This window comes from Canis lupus, chromosome 2 (genome assembly GCF_003254725.2).
Source record: "Canis lupus dingo isolate Sandy chromosome 2, ASM325472v2, whole genome shotgun sequence".
Taxonomy (NCBI): Eukaryota; Metazoa; Chordata; class Mammalia; order Carnivora; family Canidae; genus Canis; species Canis lupus.
The window spans coordinates 49985481-50005570 of NC_064244.1; the positions used below are offsets into that span (position 1 = coordinate 49985481).

At 34.1% G+C, this 20090-nt stretch overlaps 1 protein-coding gene across 8 annotated transcripts in view; it reads left to right on the top strand.

The window, feature by feature from the left end:
- Positions 1 to 20090, top strand: part of TRAPPC13 (trafficking protein particle complex subunit 13) — a 38958-nt gene that overhangs the window by 5679 nt on the left and 13189 nt on the right. For all 8 annotated transcript variants that reach the window (XM_025448418.3, XM_025448419.3, XM_025448420.3 and 5 more), the window contains exons 2-7: positions 6155 to 6223; positions 6780 to 6879; positions 8750 to 8834; positions 15119 to 15246; positions 18306 to 18378; positions 19908 to 19952. In XM_025448418.3, coding sequence (XP_025304203.1) covers positions 6155 to 6223; positions 6780 to 6879; positions 8750 to 8834; positions 15119 to 15246; positions 18306 to 18378; positions 19908 to 19952 — 500 coding nt within the window. The remainder of the gene's footprint in view (positions 1 to 6154; positions 6224 to 6779; positions 6880 to 8749; positions 8835 to 15118; positions 15247 to 18305; positions 18379 to 19907; positions 19953 to 20090) is intronic.

Here is a 20090-nt window from a genome sequence, read left to right on the forward strand (position 1 = left end):
AGCCTGCTGTCCAGAAAATAATCATCATGTGTATGTGATGCTTCCAAATGTCTTTAAATAAAAAATCACCAGGTCTGGAGGGAATTTCTGAGGTCACTTCTTCAGTAATTACTTCCTTTTTCTTTCCTTAATCATCTTTTCACCATGGACGGCTGCAGAAATGTCAAGAAGTTATTCAATATTGCCAGCAAGCTTTGCAAATAAGAGTTGTTAATATTATTAGGCAGTCAAAGACAGTGGATTTAATTTGTTTAGGTCTTATTTACCAGAAGGCTGCTAAACAAGGGTTAAAAATTATGTAACTTGAACAGAACACAATTTTTTTCTGATGTAGTTTTATTATTTTGAAATGATTGTTCACAGCACTGAAAATATAAGGTACAATCAAGTCATGAGATTGTTATGGACATTTTTTATCCGGATATCATACTTAAAAAAATATTTAAATTCAATTTAGTTAACATATACTGTATTATTAGTTACTGGGGTAGAATTTACTGATTCATCAGTTGCATGTAACATGAAGTGCTCATTATGTCACGTGCCTTCCTTAATGACCATCACCAAATTACCTCTTCCCCCCCATTTACCTCCTTTCCAACCACCCTTAGTTTGTTTCCTAGAGATTAGTATCTCTTATGGTTTGCCTCCCTCTCTTTTGTCATCTTATTTGGTTTTTCCTTCCTTTTCTGTATATTCATCCATTTTGTGTCTCAAATTCCATGTGTGAGTGAAATCATATGGTATTTGTCTTTCTCTGACTTATTTTACTTAGCATAACACTCTCTAGTTCCATACATGTTATTGCAAAGTTTCATTCTTTTTGATAGCTGGGTAATATTCCATTTTTATGTGTATACCACAACTTCTGTATCCAGTCACCTATCAGTGGATATCTAGGTTCTTTACACATCTTGGCTGTTATGGACATTGCTGCTATAGACATTGAGGTGCACATTCCCCTTTGAATCACTATGTGTGTATTCTTTGGATAAATACCTAGTAATGTAATTGCTGGGTTTTGGGGAGCTCTATTTTTAACTTTTTGAGGAATCTACATACTGTTTTGCAGAGTGGCTGCCCCAGTTTCTATGCCCACCAACAGTGTAAGAGTGTTGCCCTTTCTCTACATCCTTGTCAACATCTATTGTTTCCTGAGTTGTTAATTTTAGCCAAGAATCACACTTTATTAAAAGAGTTTCAAAGAGACTCCTAACTCTGGGAAATGAACAGGGGGTACTGGAATAGGAGGTGGGGGGGAATGGGGTGACTGGGTGACAGGCACTGGGGGGGACTTGACGGGATGAGCATAGGGTGTTATACTATATGTTGGCAAATCGAACTCCAATAAAAATATATATTTTTTTTTTTGTAAAGTTTCTTTGCCTTCATATGTGGCAGATTTAAATTTTTCTCACTTGTATCAATTGCTTTCTACCTCTTTGAGAAGCAAGGAAAGAGCAATCAGACATGGAAAACTCAAGGTTGAGTTTTACGGCAAATAGTGCTCATGATTTCAAAAGAAGGGGAGATCCATTTCTGATCTACCTAGACAATACTTAGGTAATTAATACCTAAGAATTTAGAATCCACTGCTACTTTGTAGCTTTTTAGAGTATTTAGAACTTTAGGACTGATGATTCTAGCACTAGCTAATAGAAGGTCTCTGCACTATTTCTCATTTCCACTGTTAAGTCATAGATTTGGAAGATAATTGGGGACACAAGAATGTGTACAGAAAGGTGAATCTCTGAGGGCATTTGATAAAGTACTGATAGCATTTACTATTTAGGAAAGTGGTAGCAGTACCATAATATTATTTTTTACCTGACAACCTCTCTACCTTCAGATAAATGTGAAATTCAATAAACGAAAGATGTGGAGGGTATCATATGAATTTAACTTCATTTGCCAATTCATCAAATATCTTAAAGGCCATTTTTTCGAGAATTTCAGAGATGAGCTCCTGCATAATGATTCACTTTGATATAATGTGTTCAAAATGCCCAGAATTCACAGTTCACAAACTTGAAATTATTCAGAGACTAGACAGGCAAGACTGTAGAAAATAGTTAAGGACTCTGAACTTGAAGAAGATTCTCCCTAATTTAATTCTTTCATGTTATTTCCAAGCAAAATGTATACACAAGTTGAACTTGGCCCAGTTCATTAGTTCATTAATTTCATAAATTATTGAAGACTTACACACGTTTTTTTTTTAATAACAGTTGAAACCTAGATTTCATAAAAATGTCTGTTTTGTGAGTTCCAATGAGAATGGTGCCACACATGACACTAGTTGCTGTGCGTAGTGATTACGTGATTTGGCACTTGGCTGAAAATCACATACTCTCTTCGCCTCTTTAATTTTTGACCAAGAATCTTTTTTAACATTGAAGGCTGAATGTAAGATTATCTTTTAATAACCAGTGCTTTACTGGGGTGCCTAGGTGGTTCAGTGGGTTAACCCAACTCTTGACTTCTCAGGTTGTGATTTCAGAGTTATAACATCAAGCCTGGCTTCAGGCTCCATGCTCACTGCTTCTCTCCCTCTCCTTCTGACTTTCCCCCATCTATATGTACTCTCTCTAAATATATAAAGTGAATACATCTTTTAAAAATGAATAACCAGTGCTTTATATTTCCTCTGCCAGGTTTGTTAAACCTTACTTTTTGTTGGTATTTGCTCTTTTCCAACTAACATTACATGTAATATTCGAGGTTCATTAATTTGCTGTAAGACGGGAAATAATGTGTTTTGATATGTCATACTTTTAAGTTACTACTGGGCTTTCCCAGTTTGTGTTTCAGAATCGGCAATATGACAAACTGTGCTTTATAGTAGTTTTCTTTGAGTCTTCAGGATGATAGTATTCTTAACCAACTGCTATCCCCCCTCCTCCACTAATTTTTACCCTCTTTGAAAATATGAAGAAAACAGGTATTTTTAATACCAGTTTGGGAAGTTTTTTTTTTTAATGGAGGGTTATCTTTTATCCACTACTTATTATCTCATCCCCTAGAAAATCATAGAATCCATAAAATTAAGCTTTCTAAGACTTTTGTACACAGTGGAAGTTTGAGCATATACTAAGGAAATAAGTTGGCTACATGTTCGGGTAAACTCAAAAACAATTTATCTTTTTTTTTAAGTATTTAATTTACAGTTAGTTATCATACACATAATATTAGTTCCAGGCGTACAAAAAGTGATTCAGCACCTTTATACAATACAGGGTGCTCAATACAAGTGCACACCTTAATCCTTTTTACCTGCTTGACCCATGCCCCCACCCCGCTCCCCTCTGGTAACCATTTGTTTGTTCTCTTTAGTTAAGGATCTGTTTCTTGGTTTGTCTCAGTCTTTTTTTTATTCCTTTTGCTGGCTTTGTTTCTTAAATTCCATATATGAGTGAAATCACATGGTATTTTCAAGGACACTTTTTTAAAAGAGTGTTTTAGGATTCCCTTGAGAATGTATTTTTATTAAAATTAGATTTCTTCTGAAATGAAAATAAAGGGGAATAGAGAGCACCATTTGGTGTTAAAGGTGAGCTTAGAGTCTTAGATATTTGGATTGTGAAAAAAAAAAACAAAACCTGTCTCATCTATCTCATTTTTAGAGCGTTTTTTTAATCCCCTTCAGATTGTACTTAATTTTAATCGACTTTCGATAGAAAAAAGAGCGAAATAGAAAGTTAGAAATACCTCCTCAACCACTTCCAGTGCCTGCCTCGTCAACAATCGGTAGCTAGCTGATTAATACTGTTTGAGATGGAGTCCTATTTTGAATTCCTATAGGATGTTTCTGGTAAGACATCACAGTGCAGGTTTATGGCCCAATAGGTCTATAAATAGACTTATAATTAATAATATAGAGAATTATTTTTGAACAAAGTGAATTTATCTGAGTTCAGATCTAATTTTGCAACCTATCTGCTGTGTAATCTTTTATATGCAAGTTACCTTCCCCAAGTGTCATCCTTGGTAGATAATGATACCAAATTTGTAGTCATGGGAATTAAATGTGTTGATACTTGTGAGGTATTTAGCATACTGTCTACCACTAGTAAATACCAGTTATACAAGTGACTTCAGAAATTTTAAGGTTAATATCTGTTGCCTGTTTCAATAGCCATCTAGTTATATTATCTGTTTTTATTTTGTTTTATTTATTTAAGCTCTGTGCCCAGCATGGGGCTTGAATTTATGACTCTGAGACCAAGAGCCAGCCAGGCACCCCTCAACAGCCATCTATTTAATATAACATTGTTTAATGACCTCAGTTCATGAAACAACATCTTCAAGATAATGCCAGTTACTTGAGGAGTTGGGTGAGGTGCTAATTCTTGCATTCAGCAAAGATTTATAGAGTATACTATGTGCCAGAACCTATGTCAAGCAACAAAACCAGAAAACAATATAAAACTTAAGAGCCTAAACCTCATGGAGTTTGAATCAGAGTGCTATAAATAAGTATGTATATCAGTTCATGATAAATATAAGGGACTATCAGAAAAACAAGGTGAGCTGTTACTTCTTTTTTGGAAAAGATGACATTTAGGCTGAAACCAGGATAAAGGCACTAAATTTGGTATGAATGATATCGCTAGTTAGTAGTTAGGTGGTACATGTTTACATATACTAATAAATACCACTTATATTGTGAATTGACCATTTTGGGAAATAGTCTTTAAAAGTTTTTTGGTTTGATTTGAATGAACATTTTTAATAGAGTATAAAGAAATAGTCTTCTTTGATTAATTTTCTGAAATATTTTACAAGTTTTTATGATTTTTTTTAAAGATTTTATTTATTTATTCATGAGAGAGAGAGATGCAGAGAGAGAAGCAGGCTCCATGCAGGGAGCCTGATGTGGGACTTGATACTGGGACTCCATGATCACACCCTGGGCCAAAGGCAGGTGCCCAACGCTGAGCCACCCAGGCGTCCAAGTTTGTATGATTTTTACTGTTAAATTTTTGTCTTTATTTTGATCTGATCAAAGATCAATCTTTTAAAATAATTGAAAAACATTTTGTTTTTTAGTTGGAACGTCCTCACTAGGCTAGGTTTCATAAATTTTCACTCTTTTTAGTTTTCTGTGGCTTAATTTTTTGCCTGTTAAATATTTGATACATAGGCAATTTATTTGATATTTGAAATGAATTTAATTAAATTTTTAATTTTTTCCAAATAGCTAACTAGTTGTGCTAGCACTTTGTCATGTTTATTTTTTTTCTGCATCCTAATAATCTTTTTTAAACTAATACATCTGTGGTCTTGCATTAATAAGCCAGTTAGTTGATTATAGACTACCTTTTAATATATGGTAAATACATTTCTTCCTCATTGTTTTCCCATTAATTTCCCTAGCTTATTTTTACTTCTTTTTCTAAGCTTCGGCACACTCTGTTATGTCCCAAGAACAAATCTTAATTTTGGTTGGAATTTTAAAAAGCTGTACATTAAGTGATAATTTTGTAATTTCTGTACAGAATTAATAATACATAAAGATCCACTTACTGAACTTCCAGTGGCTGGCGATTAGAACCAAGAGATAAAGCTTTATAAAGATTCTTTTTTTGTAAAATTACTCTTTCATCTTCAAGATGGTGAATCAAAACATCACTCAAGATTATTTTAAAGGTCTTTTTCTCAGGCAACCCTGGGTGGCTCAGCGGTTTAGCGCTGCTTTTAGCCCTAAGGCCTGATCCTGGAGACCTGGGATTGAGTCCCACGGGCTCCCTGCATGGAGCCTGCTTTTCCCTCTGCCTGTGTCTCCGCCTCTCTTTCTCTCTGTCTCTCATGAATAAATAAATAAAAATCTTTGGGGGGAAAAAAAGGTCTTTTTCTCATATACCTTAAGCTTTAAAGTTTCTTTATTTTCTAGTTTTTCTATAATGTGATATTCTACATTTACATTTAATTTTTTAATATATTAGGTTTTAAGTAAATCATATAAGGTTTTCTGTTATAAATTAACATTTTTAGTAAATGATGTGTGAGTTTTGGAAGTACTTAATATTATATTTAGGGAGTTTTAGGTTGTATTTGATTTTATTATAGAATTGATGAGTACCATACACTCAGTTTGGGAATACTAGCTCAAAGCAATATTAATATTTTCTTTCTTTTTTTTCTTAATTCACAGTGATGCGGTTAACTAAGCCTACTTTATTCACCAATATTCCAGTAACATGCGAAGAAAAAGACTTGCCTGGTATGCTTTATTCTGCTTACACTTAGGGAAAAGTTGAAACACAGATTGCCTGTATTACCTTGGAATAAACATAGTTTTGCCAGTCTTATACTAATTATTTGCTGCATTCTTTGTCAGTTTTTGTATGATGTAAATGGTAACCATCTAAGTAGTAGATCTCACCCATAATCTCTAAGTCAAGGTACTGTTGATATCCCATGGCAACAAGAAACTTTTAATTTTAGTAAGGATACATTCATAGTCATGACACTAAAATTTTATTTATCCTTAAATGTTCCATCAATGTGTGTATTAGCATTCTCTTTATTTAAAATTATTAGTGCTCACTAAATATATTTTTTATCTCATGATGTTCATTTGCCTTTGTTTCTAAAGTGTTCATTTTCTATGAAACTAGAATTTCTTGGCATGCATTTGTTGTAGTAAAGATTATAAATTAGATTTTTATGATATAATTTTTGTTAAGATTCTTTTTAAAAAATATTTCTTCTAGCTATTTCTTTATGGAAGTAAAACTTACAAGATTAAGTTAGAATTTATGTTTTTCTTTCTATAGGAGATCTCTTTAACCAACTCATGAGAGATGATCCTTCAACTGTAAATGGTGCAGAAATTTTAATGTTGGGAGAAATGTTGACTTTACCACAGAATTTTGGGTAAGAATGATATGTTGAGGGCAGCCTGGGTGGTTCAGCGCTTTAGCACTGCTGTCAGCCCAGGGCCTGATCCTGGGGACCCGGGATCAAGTCCCACGTCGGGCTCCCTGCATGGAGCCTGCTTCTCCCTCTGCCTGTGTCTCTGCCTCTCTCTCTCTCTGTCTCTCATGAATAAATAAATAAAATCTTTAAAAAAAAAAAAAGAATATGTTGATATAAACTATGCAACATTACTTAAAGCCATTACAAATTATGTTCTCATAAAATAACTATGGAATGGAAAATTACTCATCCTAACACACTTATGTAGTTAAAAGAAAAAAAGATTTTACCAAAATTATACTTTGTGATTCTGGGTTTTGTTTTGTTTTAACTAAAAAATAAGATACAAAAAAAAGGGAGGGATGGGGGTTTCTAGGTGGCTCTGTCAGTAAAGTGTCCAACTCTTGATTTCAGCTCAGATTGTGATCCCATGGTGGTGAGATCAAGCCCTGTATTGGGCTCGTGCTGGGCATGGAGTCTACTTAGGATTCTCTCTCTTCTTCTCCCTCTGTCATCCCCTCCTAACCCCCTGCAAATTAAAAAAAGATAATACCAAGTATGAATAGTGGTTTCTAGGATGATAAAATTTTATGTATTCCTTTTATTTTACTGATTTAATATAAATGTCTTTCAGAAGTGACTTTCTTGTTCAGTTTCATGGCCCCTCTCCCAACATAAGTTATAAGACTTGTCAGCTCTTTAAGAACTGTCAGGGATCCCTGGGTGGCGCAGCGGTTTAGCGCCTGCCTTTGGCCCAGGGCGCTCGATCCTGGAGACCCAGGATCGAATCCCACGTCGGGCTTCCGGTGCATGGAGCCTGCGTCTCCCTCTGCCTGTGTCTCTGCCTCTCTCTCTCTCTGTGTGTGACTATCATAAATAAATAAAAATTAAAAAAAAAAAATAAGAACTGTCAGTTTTCCCTTTCTTACTCTTATTCTGGGTTATTAATGAGGTAGATGCCCTTGGTTTCAGTCTGTTTGCAACTGAGAGAATTTAAGACCACATGGAATTTTTTAGGTTTTTAAAAACAGTTTACGGAATATGGTCATTAACTTGTATCTTGAAAGCTTGGAAATATATTCATGTAAAATATTTTTATGGATTTTTGTGTAATATATATTTATAAATAGGTATTCTTATAAAATATACAAAAAATACAAAGTAAGGCCAGTAGTCATGTAACCATTATTTATATTAGAATAACTTAAAGTTATTAAAAAACTTAAAAAACTAGACACATTGGTAAAAAATACTGAGATCGATTACTTGGGTCTCTTCTAGATTTAGGGTATAAGTTATATCAAAAATCGCCATTTCCAGCCTCTTCAGAAATAAATCATAAGACTTTTAACATGGGTCTGATTTCAGGGGCTTATGTCTAGGGAAACGGCTGTTTGTGCAATAGTTGAGGACCATAATAGATACCATGTTTTATAGCATATGTCAGTATTTTGAGCTATACAGGACAATGAATCAGCAGCCTAGGGTATACAAAGGAAGGCTAAAGTAGTATTTTACGAATCTCTATCTTAGATTATTTATTTATTTATTCATGAGAGAGAGAGACAGACAGAGAAAGAGGCAGAGACACAGGCAGAGGGAGAAGCAGGCTTCATGCAGGGAGCCCGACATGGGACTTGATCCCGGGACTCCAGAATCACACCCTAGACTGAAGGCGGAGCTAAACCTCTGAGCTATCTGGACTGTCCACGTGATTTCTATCCTTTAGTAAATTCTTTTCCATCTTAAGTTCTTAGTGGTGCTCATACAGAATATTTATATTAAAGCTTGGGTGAATTTCTGGCTAAAAGTGTACTTTATTTTACAGGAATATATTTTTGGGAGAGACCTTTTCCAGTTATATCAGCGTTCATAATGATAGCAATCAAGTTGTAAAAGATATATTAGTAAAAGTAAGTGGCATTCTTGTTTGGGATATGTATATGCTTTTATAAGCTTTGTAATTTCTTATGTTTTTGAAACTTCCTTAAAATGCATTTTGATACTGGACTTTTAACTCTCATTAACAGCAGGCATTAATTCAACCCTTAAAGGTATAAGATAATATGCTAAGCACAGAATCATTTTTCCTTATTCTCAAAGGTTGTGATTGCTAGGGTGACAAAGCAGACCAAGGTTCAAGTTTTTATTAATAATTTGTGATTAACACAGTAAAATTTGAAAGGGGAGGATCACAGAGGATCATGTCAGTCACGAAGTCTTCCTGGAGGAGAAACACAACAGGATCTTGAAAGAGTGGTAGGATTTAGAGAAAAAGAAGTACATGCTAATCAGGAGCAGAGGCATGGGAATCCATAATGTGTTCTTTGTAACAGTGAGCAAAATTCAACTGATAGAAGAAGTAGGTAAGTTACAGAGATGTGTCGTAGCCTGAAGTGGAGCGTCTTGAAAGCCAGGTTATCGCTAAAGGTTTTAGGGGCCCCCCCCTTTTTTTTAAGGCAGTGGGCAGTCAGTGGGGACCTCTTGAGCAAAGGTATTCACACTGTGTTGGACGACGGATAGGAAAGCACTGTATGGGTTGCTTTGTAGGAAATATACCAGTTTGAAGATTGTCACAGTAATTTAGAAATCAAGTGATAAAATATGCAACTCAGTTAAATAGTCTGAAATGTATTCAGATGAGATCAGGTGCGTTCAGGGTGGAATGGCCAGAGACTGAAATTTATTCAGAAAGAGAAAGGGCATGAAGAAAGTAAAGATTTAGGGTAAGTCGGGAGAAGTCATCAAGGGGATCTTTATGTGGTAACTTTATGTTACTAGAGCATTGCCAAAAGGGAAGTCCAATTAAAATGAGTTTTAAAGTGATCAGCAAGTATTTAGAATTGAAAAGAACCTTAGAGAGCCAGTATCCCAAATTTCACATATGACCCAACTACCAGAAACTAGATGCAAAATTTTCATAAATGTTTGTATGTTTGTCATACAGGGATGGAGTTTCTGCCTTTTATTAAATCATGAGTTGGGAGACAACAGCCTGCAGGCCAAATTTGGTCTCTTGCCTGTTTTTATAAGGCCTTTGAGCTAAGAATGGTTTCTACATTTTCAAGTGATCCAAAAGAAACAATCTTATTACTTTGTGATGTGAAAATGCAGAGATTGATGTCCATAAGTAAAGTTTTTTTGGCACACAGCCACAGTCATTCATTTATGTATTACCTAGGACAGATTTCAAGCTACAACTGAGGAGCTGTAGAGTTGCAAAGACATTGTATGACCTGTGAGGTCCAAAGTATTTGCTATCTGACCTTTTAAAAAGTTGGCCAGCCTCTATATTGATTGTGAAAAGGTCTGACTTTGAGAAGTTTGAGAATATAAAGTTTTTTCCTGGCATACACTTGACTTTCAGTAAATGATTATTTTTGTAAGGTGAATAAATCACCAAGTGCATATGATTTAAGTCAGTATTTAAGAAAGTAATAATATAGCATACTTAGTATAAAATATGTATTTATGTTGGCTTTATTCAGTTTTAATTTCATAAAGGCAGCAGTATTTAATAATGATAGTAGCTAATATTTATTGTGCAGTGCCCAACAAGGGTTATCTTAGTTTCTCAGGTAAGATGTTCAGATTCATGATATACACACATAAGCCATTTTTTACATCAGAATAACTTAAGAGGATATAGCTGAGGAAGCACAGCATGACATTGGCCTGATTTTTTCTTTTTTATGTTGTCTATCAAAGCTTTAGATGTCAGTATTACGGTTTCTTAATAAAAGATGGAGATAATTTTCCTTCATTTTCGGTGTCATTTTAATGAATAATATATGTGGAGCATTTAGACTGTCTGGTTTTTGTAGGGTTTATAGAATTCTGTGAAATCATGTGAGCTTGTGTGTCTGATGGGGGAAGTTTCTTGGTAACATTTCTACTTTTTTCCTGTGGAGATCATTTTAAACTTTTTACATCTAACAGTGTATAACAGTTTGTTAAACTGTTTTATTCTAGGAAATGCTCCACTTCAGGTAGTATTTGCATACAAGTCTGCAAAGTTGTCTCTTAAAAAAACTCTGCTCTTTCAGTGTTATTTTCCCCTGATCACTTCTTATTTTGCCTAATTTTGCTTTTTTTTCCCATTAAACTATCTTTTGATTTGTGTATTTTAATTTTTTTTCAAAAAAGCTATTTTCATTACTTGTATTTAATTTATATTTCATTACTTGTTTTTTTTTCTCTACCTCATTGATTTTTGCTTTTAACAAGCTCTTTTCATGTGCTTCTAATTTTTTACTTTGTTCTTTTCTAGCTTTTCAGCTGGGGATTTAATTTTTAAATTTTCATTTTTTAATTTCTGTTGATAAAAGTGAATTTTCTTCTGATTGACCACTTTAAAAATATCCTACAGATTCTAACATATAGTGTTTTCATTATGATTAGTTTTTAAGAATTCTATAATTTAATTTGTATTTATTTCCTCTTTTACCCAAGAGTTGTTTAATGGGTTTTTCAGATAGAAAAGCTTTTTTTTTTTTTTTCCTTCTGGTTAATGATCTAAAGGTTGTTTAATTGCATTGTGATAAATATTTTTCTTGTTTTATTCCTACTTATAGAACTTGCTAGTGTTTTCTTTGTGACCTAATATTAATTCTTAATGAATATTTCATGTGTAATTGAGAAGAAGTGTATTTTCTGTTACCCATTGTAAAGCTAGATATGTAGATCCATAAGATTTATCTTACTGATGGTGTTGTTAGGTCTCCTGTATCTTTATCTTTACTTCCTTTTTTTTTTTTTTTGTCAACTTGATCTGTATTGTACTGAAAATGACATGTTAATCTTATTAGTATGCTTCTATTTATATCTTATACTTTGTGCTTGATAAAGGCTATGCTGTTTCATTCACAGATGCTTGTTCTTCGTTTCAAATTGTGGCTTATAATATTAAAAGTTTTCTCCTTTTTTATGTTTAATGGTTTTCAGCTCAGATCTTACTTGAAGTGTCTGTATCACTACCCCGTTTTGTAAACTGTTTCTATTTGCCTGGTGTGTCTTTGTTCTTTTTATTTTTAGCCTTTCTCAGTCATTTTGTTTTTATTGATGTTTCTTTTATATAACACATATTTGGTCTGGCTTTGTAAGCCATCTTGAATCTTTTTGTTAGATGAATTAGTCCATTCACATGTATCGATAAGTTTACATGGTTGGTTTCAAATATATCATGTTATTGTCTATTTAAATAGTAAGCATATTACGTTATATCTGCTATAACTTTTTTCTCTGCGCAACATGTTTTCATTCCTTATTTTTCAAATAATTTTTGTGTTTAAGAAAGTTTGTATTTTTGTTTTAAGTTTTGCCTTTATATTTATGCCTTTTATGATATTCCCCCCTTCACTGTTTCTTACTCAACTGCTTACTGTAGGGCTTTTAGTCTTTAATAGCATCCTTTAACAAATCTTACCTATTGCTTAGACCACTTTCCTTTTCCCCTTTCTCATATCTTCCCATTTTTATTTGCATGTTGATTGGATGGGGATTTCTTAAGTATGCTCAGGACATGCTTGTGGGTGTAATATCCTCTGAGCCTTGAAATGTTCAAAAGTGTTTTTATAGTTGAAGGACAGTTTGGCTGGATATAAAATTCTTTATTATATTTTCCTTCTATATGATTTCTGAAAATGCTACTCCTTTGTTACTTAGTTATATATGCTGTTTTTGAGAGGACTAATGCCAGTCTAATTCTCTTGCCTTGTAAGTTATTTGATAATTTTCCTGGAGGCCCTGGGGATTTTTTTTTCCCTGTATGTTTTAGAATTGGTTGTTTGATGTCATTTCTCTGATAGCAAGTGGACCCTTTCAATAGGTAAGTTTTGATTTTTTATTTCTAAAAAGTTTTCATGGATTGTATTTTAATAGTAGTTATATTCTATTATTTTGTCATTTCACATTTCTGATATGATTTGTGTCCTTTTTTTTCTTTACTGAATTCAACCATATATATTCTTCTCTAAAAAAAGTTTTAGCTCCATGCTAAAAGAACACAACAAAAAGTTTTAGTCTTAGATTTAAAATTCCTCATTCTGGGCAGCCCCGGTGGTCAGCGGTTTAGCGCCGCCTGCAGCCCAGGGCGTGATCCTGGAGACCCAGGATCGAGTCCCACGTCAGGCTCTTTGTATGATGCCTGCTTCTCCCTCTGCCAGTGTCTCTGCCTCTCTCTCTCTCTCTCTCTCTCTCTGTGTCTATCATGAATAAATAAATAAAATCTTTAAAAATAAAATTTCTCATTCTAGGTATTTTTTCATATTTCAGATATTCTCTTGAAGATAGTTAATTCAGTTTGACTATTTTACAGTTGTCTTCTGTTAGTACACAATTGTTCACTATTGGTTTTGGGTGGCAGTTTTTAATCAGTGAATTATTTCAGTTCTCATCTATTTTCTTTTTACAGTATTTTTTAAAGATTTTATTTGTTAGAGAGTGAGTGTGAGTGTACATGAGTTGTGGGGAGAGGCAGAAGGAGACTCCTTGCTGAGCAGAGAGCACAGTGCTTGGGATCCAGGGCTCGATCCCGGGATTCTGGGATCATGACCTGAGCTGAAGGTAGGCCACTTAACCAACTGAGCCAGCCGTCCCCGCCCCTCTTTTTACAGTATTTTTCTATAGATGAAGACTGTTCGTGGCTTTGCATTCTATGAAATGTAGTTTAGGTGCTTTGATATTCCTAATTCAAAAACACCCTCTTAAAGCATTGTGAACAAAGTTTGGTTTCTTTACTGGGTGGCCTTTGGGGAAGCTGATGGAGGAAGAAGGGAGTGTGTGTTCCTCAGATTTTCTCTTTTTATATGAATTGTAGTGTCCTAAATTTTTCCTCTTCACTCATTTCTAAAAGCTATCTCTCCTTTTTAACTCTTTTTCCCCTGAAGTGTTTTCTTTCCAGTAATGCACTTTCTCAGTATTTTCACACTTAGAATAGGCTTTGTCTTTCTGGAAGTGGTTTAGATCAGTGTTAGGCCCATCTCTACTCTTTCCTTAAACTTCTCATTCTTTGCCAAGACACATGACAAGAGCATGAGAAATCGCTTGGCAAAATTTTGATATTTGTCTACTTACAGGTAATTTGAAGTTTGGACATTTGCTAGTTTCTAATTATACTAACACAAGGTTTGGGAGATGACTTGGGAGATTCACAATTACACTGCTGTTATTACTTCAGCTCTCAAAACTTTAATTTTTTACAACTCTCGGAATTTTGGAATCAAAGAAGAGAGACCGTGAATCTGTACTTTTTAAATTCTCTTACTGTCAGCTTAGTGTCATTTTTGAGAATAAAAATGCTTATATAATCTACCATGTTTAACTGGAAACCAATAGCGTTTGTTTGTTTTTTAACTGAAAAAAAATTCACTATATTAGAGATTAAGGGAGGATGCCATTTATGACAATCACAGAAATGTTCAAAAAGAAACAAAAAAGGAATACAATAGAAAGCAACTGGTTGTTATTTTAGAGAAGGTGGTCCTCTCTTTGTTGGTGACTTTAATGCTGATTTCTAGTTCTATAAATAACATCTAATACTGTTTTTGAATAGTTATTTAACTTTTAGTGTTAGATAGTAGCACATGTGTACTCATCTACCTATATTTGTTTCTGGAATATCCATTTATATATATGTTTTAAAACTGTATATTCATATTGATAACTCAGGTTCCAGCTCAACACTAAAGGTTTCATTGCAGCCTTCTCTGTTCCCTTACTTGCACCATTTTTTTCTCTAAGGATAAGAAACTTCTCTCTTGTTATCCATATTTTTTTGTTTAGTCCTAGTATACACATAACAGTTGCAGAATTGCTAATCCATACCCCTGTGAACAGGCACACGTAATAGAGTACCAAGTTCACATACTATTCTTTTTGTCTCTAGCTTTTGTTTGCCATACTTACTTAGGTTAGTTCTTTTTTTCCCATCCCTCTCTTCCACTGTGGTTGTGTTCATTTGGTACTGTTTATATTCCATTACCTATTCCCCCTACTTCCTGGCTGATTTTATTTATTTAATTTGGAGTGGATGTATGAACCATCAACGTGGTTCTAGGCTTCATAGTTGTATAGAAAGATTGACACCAAGAAGTGTTGCTACTCATCAACCCTACTTCCTTGTTCCTGCTCTACAGGTGTAGCCACACCCTGTAGCTACCCAGTCTCATACAGATTTTTTTTTTAACTTTTTTTCAAGGCTGATCTTCAGACAAGTTCTCAGCGTTTAAATCTTTCAGCTTCCAATGCCGCAGTGGCTGAACTTAAACCTGATTGTTGTATTGATGATGTCATACACCATGAAGTAAAGGAAATTGGAACACACATGTAAGGATTAAATGATACTAGTTCTTTTACTTACGTATGCCTTTATTTGAACTTTTTGTGTTCTGTCCATTTAACATCAAGCCTAAAAACCTACCAAAGAAGGAATTTAATGTCCCAGGTTTACATGCTTATCACAAATAAACTTTAAACAAAATGTTTGTTTTGTAAGGAAAAAATATTAATTTATTATTTTCATTTATTTCTGTTTTCATGTTAGCATCTATAGATGGTCTTATCCAAAAAATAAAAAAACATGCAAGTGTTCAGAACCCAGCTTCCACTCTGATTGAAAGTTAGGTTCATTATTTTTGAAATACTGGCAACTGACATTAATAACATTTATTTTTTAAATTACAGCTTTTCAGTTCTGTATTTAACTGTGTATATACACTCTACCCTGAGAATTCAGAAATATAGAACCAAAGTAAGACAAGCTATGAGAAAAACAAACAAACAAACAAAACCCTCAAATTCTATATTCCTGGCCTATGTATGTCTTTGAATGTGAATGCTCTATTTTTCTTTGAGAGGCAAATATGAAAATTTTACCCATCGAAAGTAATTTTAGACTTCATCTGCCTTACCATCCACACACACAGTCAATTTACAAAGTCCTTTTAGTTCTTGCTAACTATATGTCATTATCCCCCCTTCTTCATCTCCACTTATGTCACCATTTTTGCCTCTCTTCCTTGACTTAAGTATATAATATTAGCTATTAATCAGTTCATTTTGGTGACAACTCTTTTGTAAGCACTTCTTAGCATATATTCTGTTGTTGGCATAAGCTTCGGAGGCAAAATTTAAAGAGTTCAAATTTCAGCTTCATCATTTATTACTACATGGTCTTGGATAAGTCACTCAACTCCTCAGTGACCTACCACTTCCCTTAGAAAATTCTGACTGTATTGGCTTTAGGAAGCTCTCTAGAACTAATCCTAACCAGTCACTCTAGTTCTTAACCTTTTCTCACTTCTCCCTTCTTATATTGAGGCATATTGGAAGTCTCTTTCTTTTGCACTCCTCTATGCCTTGAAATATATTCTCCCCTTCTTAAGGAATGAATGCCTGTGTTCTTTTGTTTAGCTTACTTCCACTTCTCCAAGTCTCAGATTCACCATGACTGCTCAAAGAGGTTTCCTGACCTCCTAAACTAAATACCCCTTTTAATGTATTCTATAGCATCGACAACTTGTAATTTTTTTGGTCTTCTACTTAAAATTAATTACATAGTGCCTGTCCTTTCCATTAGGTATGAGTTCCAGGGCAGCCGGGTAGCGCAGCAGTTTAGCGCCACCATTGGCCTGGGACCTGATCCTGGAGACCAGGCATCGAGTCCTGCGTTGGGCTCCCTGCATGGAGCCTGCTTATCTCTCTGCCTGTGTCTCTGCCTCTCTCTTAAAAGAAAAAATAGTGTATGAGTTCCATGAAGTCAGCTCTGTCCCCCTTACCCCACAGTCTAACAGAGAATTGTTATTTCTTTTTTTTTTTTTTTATAAAAATTTTTTTTAATTTTATATTTTTTACAGATTTTTATAATTGGGGCACCTGGGTGGCTCAGTGGCTGAGCATCTGCCTTTGATCAGGTCATGATCCTGGGGTCCTGGGATCGAGTCCTACATCAGGCTCCCTGTGGATTTTTAAAAATATAAATAATTTAAAAATAAAACATTTAAAAATAAATAAATGGAGGATTTTACACATTTAATACACTTCAATAAACAATAAATTTTTAGTAAAATTTAACAAATGTAAAAATTAAAATAAAAATCTATTTTTTTTAAGATTTTATTTATTTATTCATGAGAGACACAGAGAGAGGCAGAGACACAGGCAGAAGGAGAAGCAGGCTTCATGCAGGAAGCCCAGTGTGGGACTCAATCCATGGACTCCGGGATCATGCCCTAGCCAAAGGCAGACAGAGGCTTAACTAACTACTGAGCCACCCAGGCATCCCTGAAAACATTATTTTTGAGAAATTTTTTTTAAGATTTTATTTATTCATGAGAGGCACAGAGAGAGAGAGAGAGAGGCAGAGACACAGGCAGAGGGAGAAGCAGGCTCCATGTAGGGAGCCCAATGTAGGACTCTATCTGGGGTCTCCAGGATCACAACCTGGGCTGAAGGTGGTGCTAAACCACTGGGCCACTGGGGCTGCCCCAAGATATTTTTATCTTACATCCTTGAGCCATATATTTTAATTTGATTATGCTACTGTTGGATTTTAGATTATTTCTAGTCTCCCACTATTCTAAGTAGCAGAGTGATGAACGCCTTAGTATTTCCTGTGGTAGATTGCTTGAAGCATTACTATAGGAACATATAAACATTTTTAAGACTCTTAAGGCTTATTTTCTAAATCTCCTGTAACGACTAACAGTGTATAGAGAGTTCCTTTCTCTAAACCCTCATCAATCCTGGTAACACCTGTAAATAATTTTTTTTTCAAATCTTAAGAGGTAGAAAAATTGTATCTCACTATTGTATTTCTTTGACTAATTGTGAGGCTGAATATTTTCACATTTTTGTTAGCTATTTATAATATTGCAATATATCTATGTATCCTTTCCTCCTATCTTGAGAAAGCTACTAATGTTTTGCTTATGAGATTTCTGTTCATATTGTTAGAAGTATTTTGTCCCATTTTGTATTTTGCTTTTTGTTTTAACGTGTTTTTCATTTATTCAATTTATAAATTTCTAAGACTTTTCCTTTCTATTGCCTATTTATATTAAAAAGTCTTTTTCATCCAAGAATTTTTTTTAATTCATGTATTTTTCTTCTAGTTTATATGAACTTACTTTGTACATTCAGCTATTTGGTTATTCTGGGATTTGTTTTGGAATATATTTCACCATGATATATGGCTAATCAGAGCTTTCTTGTTCATGGAATTCTTCTCCACTGAACCTCATTTTTTCCTACTGTGGACTCATTTGGCTATATTTTCACATCTTTGGTAGTCATATTTTCCAAATTTGTGAGTAGAATTGAAGTATTTTAGATTTATTATTTAAAAATAAAATTGAAGATGATTCAGAGATATCTTTCTATTTCAGCTTGGTGTGTGCAGTGAGCTATACAACTCAGGGTGGAGAAAAAATGTATTTTAGAAAATTCTTCAAATTTCAGGTATTGAATATGACAATGTAAATAGTTTTTAGATGACTTTTTTCCCCCTCTATGAAGTTATTCCTATTTATCTGCAGTGAAAACAGGCTCCAAATAAAGCAAATAGCTTCATATGTCTGGATTTGTCATATTATATTACAAGAAATCTAAAGTCAGACTAAATAAAGCACTATCGTTGTCAGTATAATATTTAACTTGAAGATTATTATTTTTTGTCAGTAATGTCTATACCCAATGAGGGCCTCAAACTCATGACCTCAAGATCAAAAGTTGTACACTCTTCTGAGTCAGCCAGACACCCCTCACTTAAAGATTCTTATCCATAAAAAATTGTGCTGTTTTTATGCCATGTCAAAGCACAGAAGAATATAAAAGAGAGTTAAAATGAGTGTGAAGTCCAGATAAATTAAAATAAATCGTATCAAATTTCTAAAGAAATATTTAAATGAGAGATTATTGCCTTGGGACTAGTGGACCAAGCTTCCTTCCGGGATTCCATGAGGAACCAAAATTGTAGGTAGAGTTTTGTGTTTATACGCAATTTTAACTCCATGATTAAAAACAGTTAAAAACCACTGGTTTAACCCAGTAAGTGGGTGCAAGAAGGGATGAGATGACTGTATATAACTCTCTACATTATATCAAGATAGTATGCTATATATATATTTTTCATACCTCTGTTTTTAAGTGGAAGAAAAAGTACTATCAGTAAGAATAATAAACCAATGTAAATAAATGTACCCAGAATTATTATGGGTCACTTGGCTGGCTCATTAGGTGGAGCATGTGAGTCTTGATCTTGGAGTCTTGAGTTCAAGCCCCATGGTGGCCATAGAGATTACTTGGAAAAATAAAATTTTCTAAGAAAGGGAAAACTTCTGCTATTGCTTTGCTCTATCACTTATTTAAGATTTTGCGTGCCTTTTAAAAGAAAAAAATTTTATCTGCTTATTTTAATGAACATTTTGTGAAACATATAGAGAAAAATACATAAAATACATGTATTCAATTTAGCAAAATATTATGAAGTAAATACACATGTAACTCATGTAACTGTCATCCAATCAAGAAATGATGGTTGTCTTTTAAAAATGTATTTGGGGGATCCCTGGGTGGCGCAGCGGTTTGGCGCCTGCCTTTGGCCCAGGGCGCGATCCTGGAGACCCGGGATCGAATCCCACGTCGGGCTCCCGGTGCATGGAGCCTGCTTCTCCCTCTGCCTATGTCTCTGCCTCTCTCTCTCTCTCTCTCTGTGACTATCATAAATAAATAAAAATTAAAAAAAAATAAAAAAAAATAAAAAAGAATGATACTTTAAAAAAAATAAAAAAAAATAAAAATGTATTTGGGATTGTTTGGGGGGTTTTTTGTTTTTTGTTTTGCAAAAACTATTGCATACCTATTAAAAAAGTTTTTTACAATTACAATTGGAAAATGCCTTTGACAGATTTAAGCCCTATGATTTAAAACAAACAAAAATAAATGATCAAATGAGAATCTCTTCTGATTGTTATGCTTTATTCAACTAGGTTCTCAAACCATTGGATGTGAAAACCAAATTTTATAATGCAGAGGTAAGTGTTGGGCACTTAATGGGAATTGAGATTAAACAGTAAGATCTTACTTGACTAATATTCTAATGTACTGCATTTCATTTCATGTTAAAGTAAATTGCCCATAGGATTATGAATTACTTGTGAAAAATGAACCTA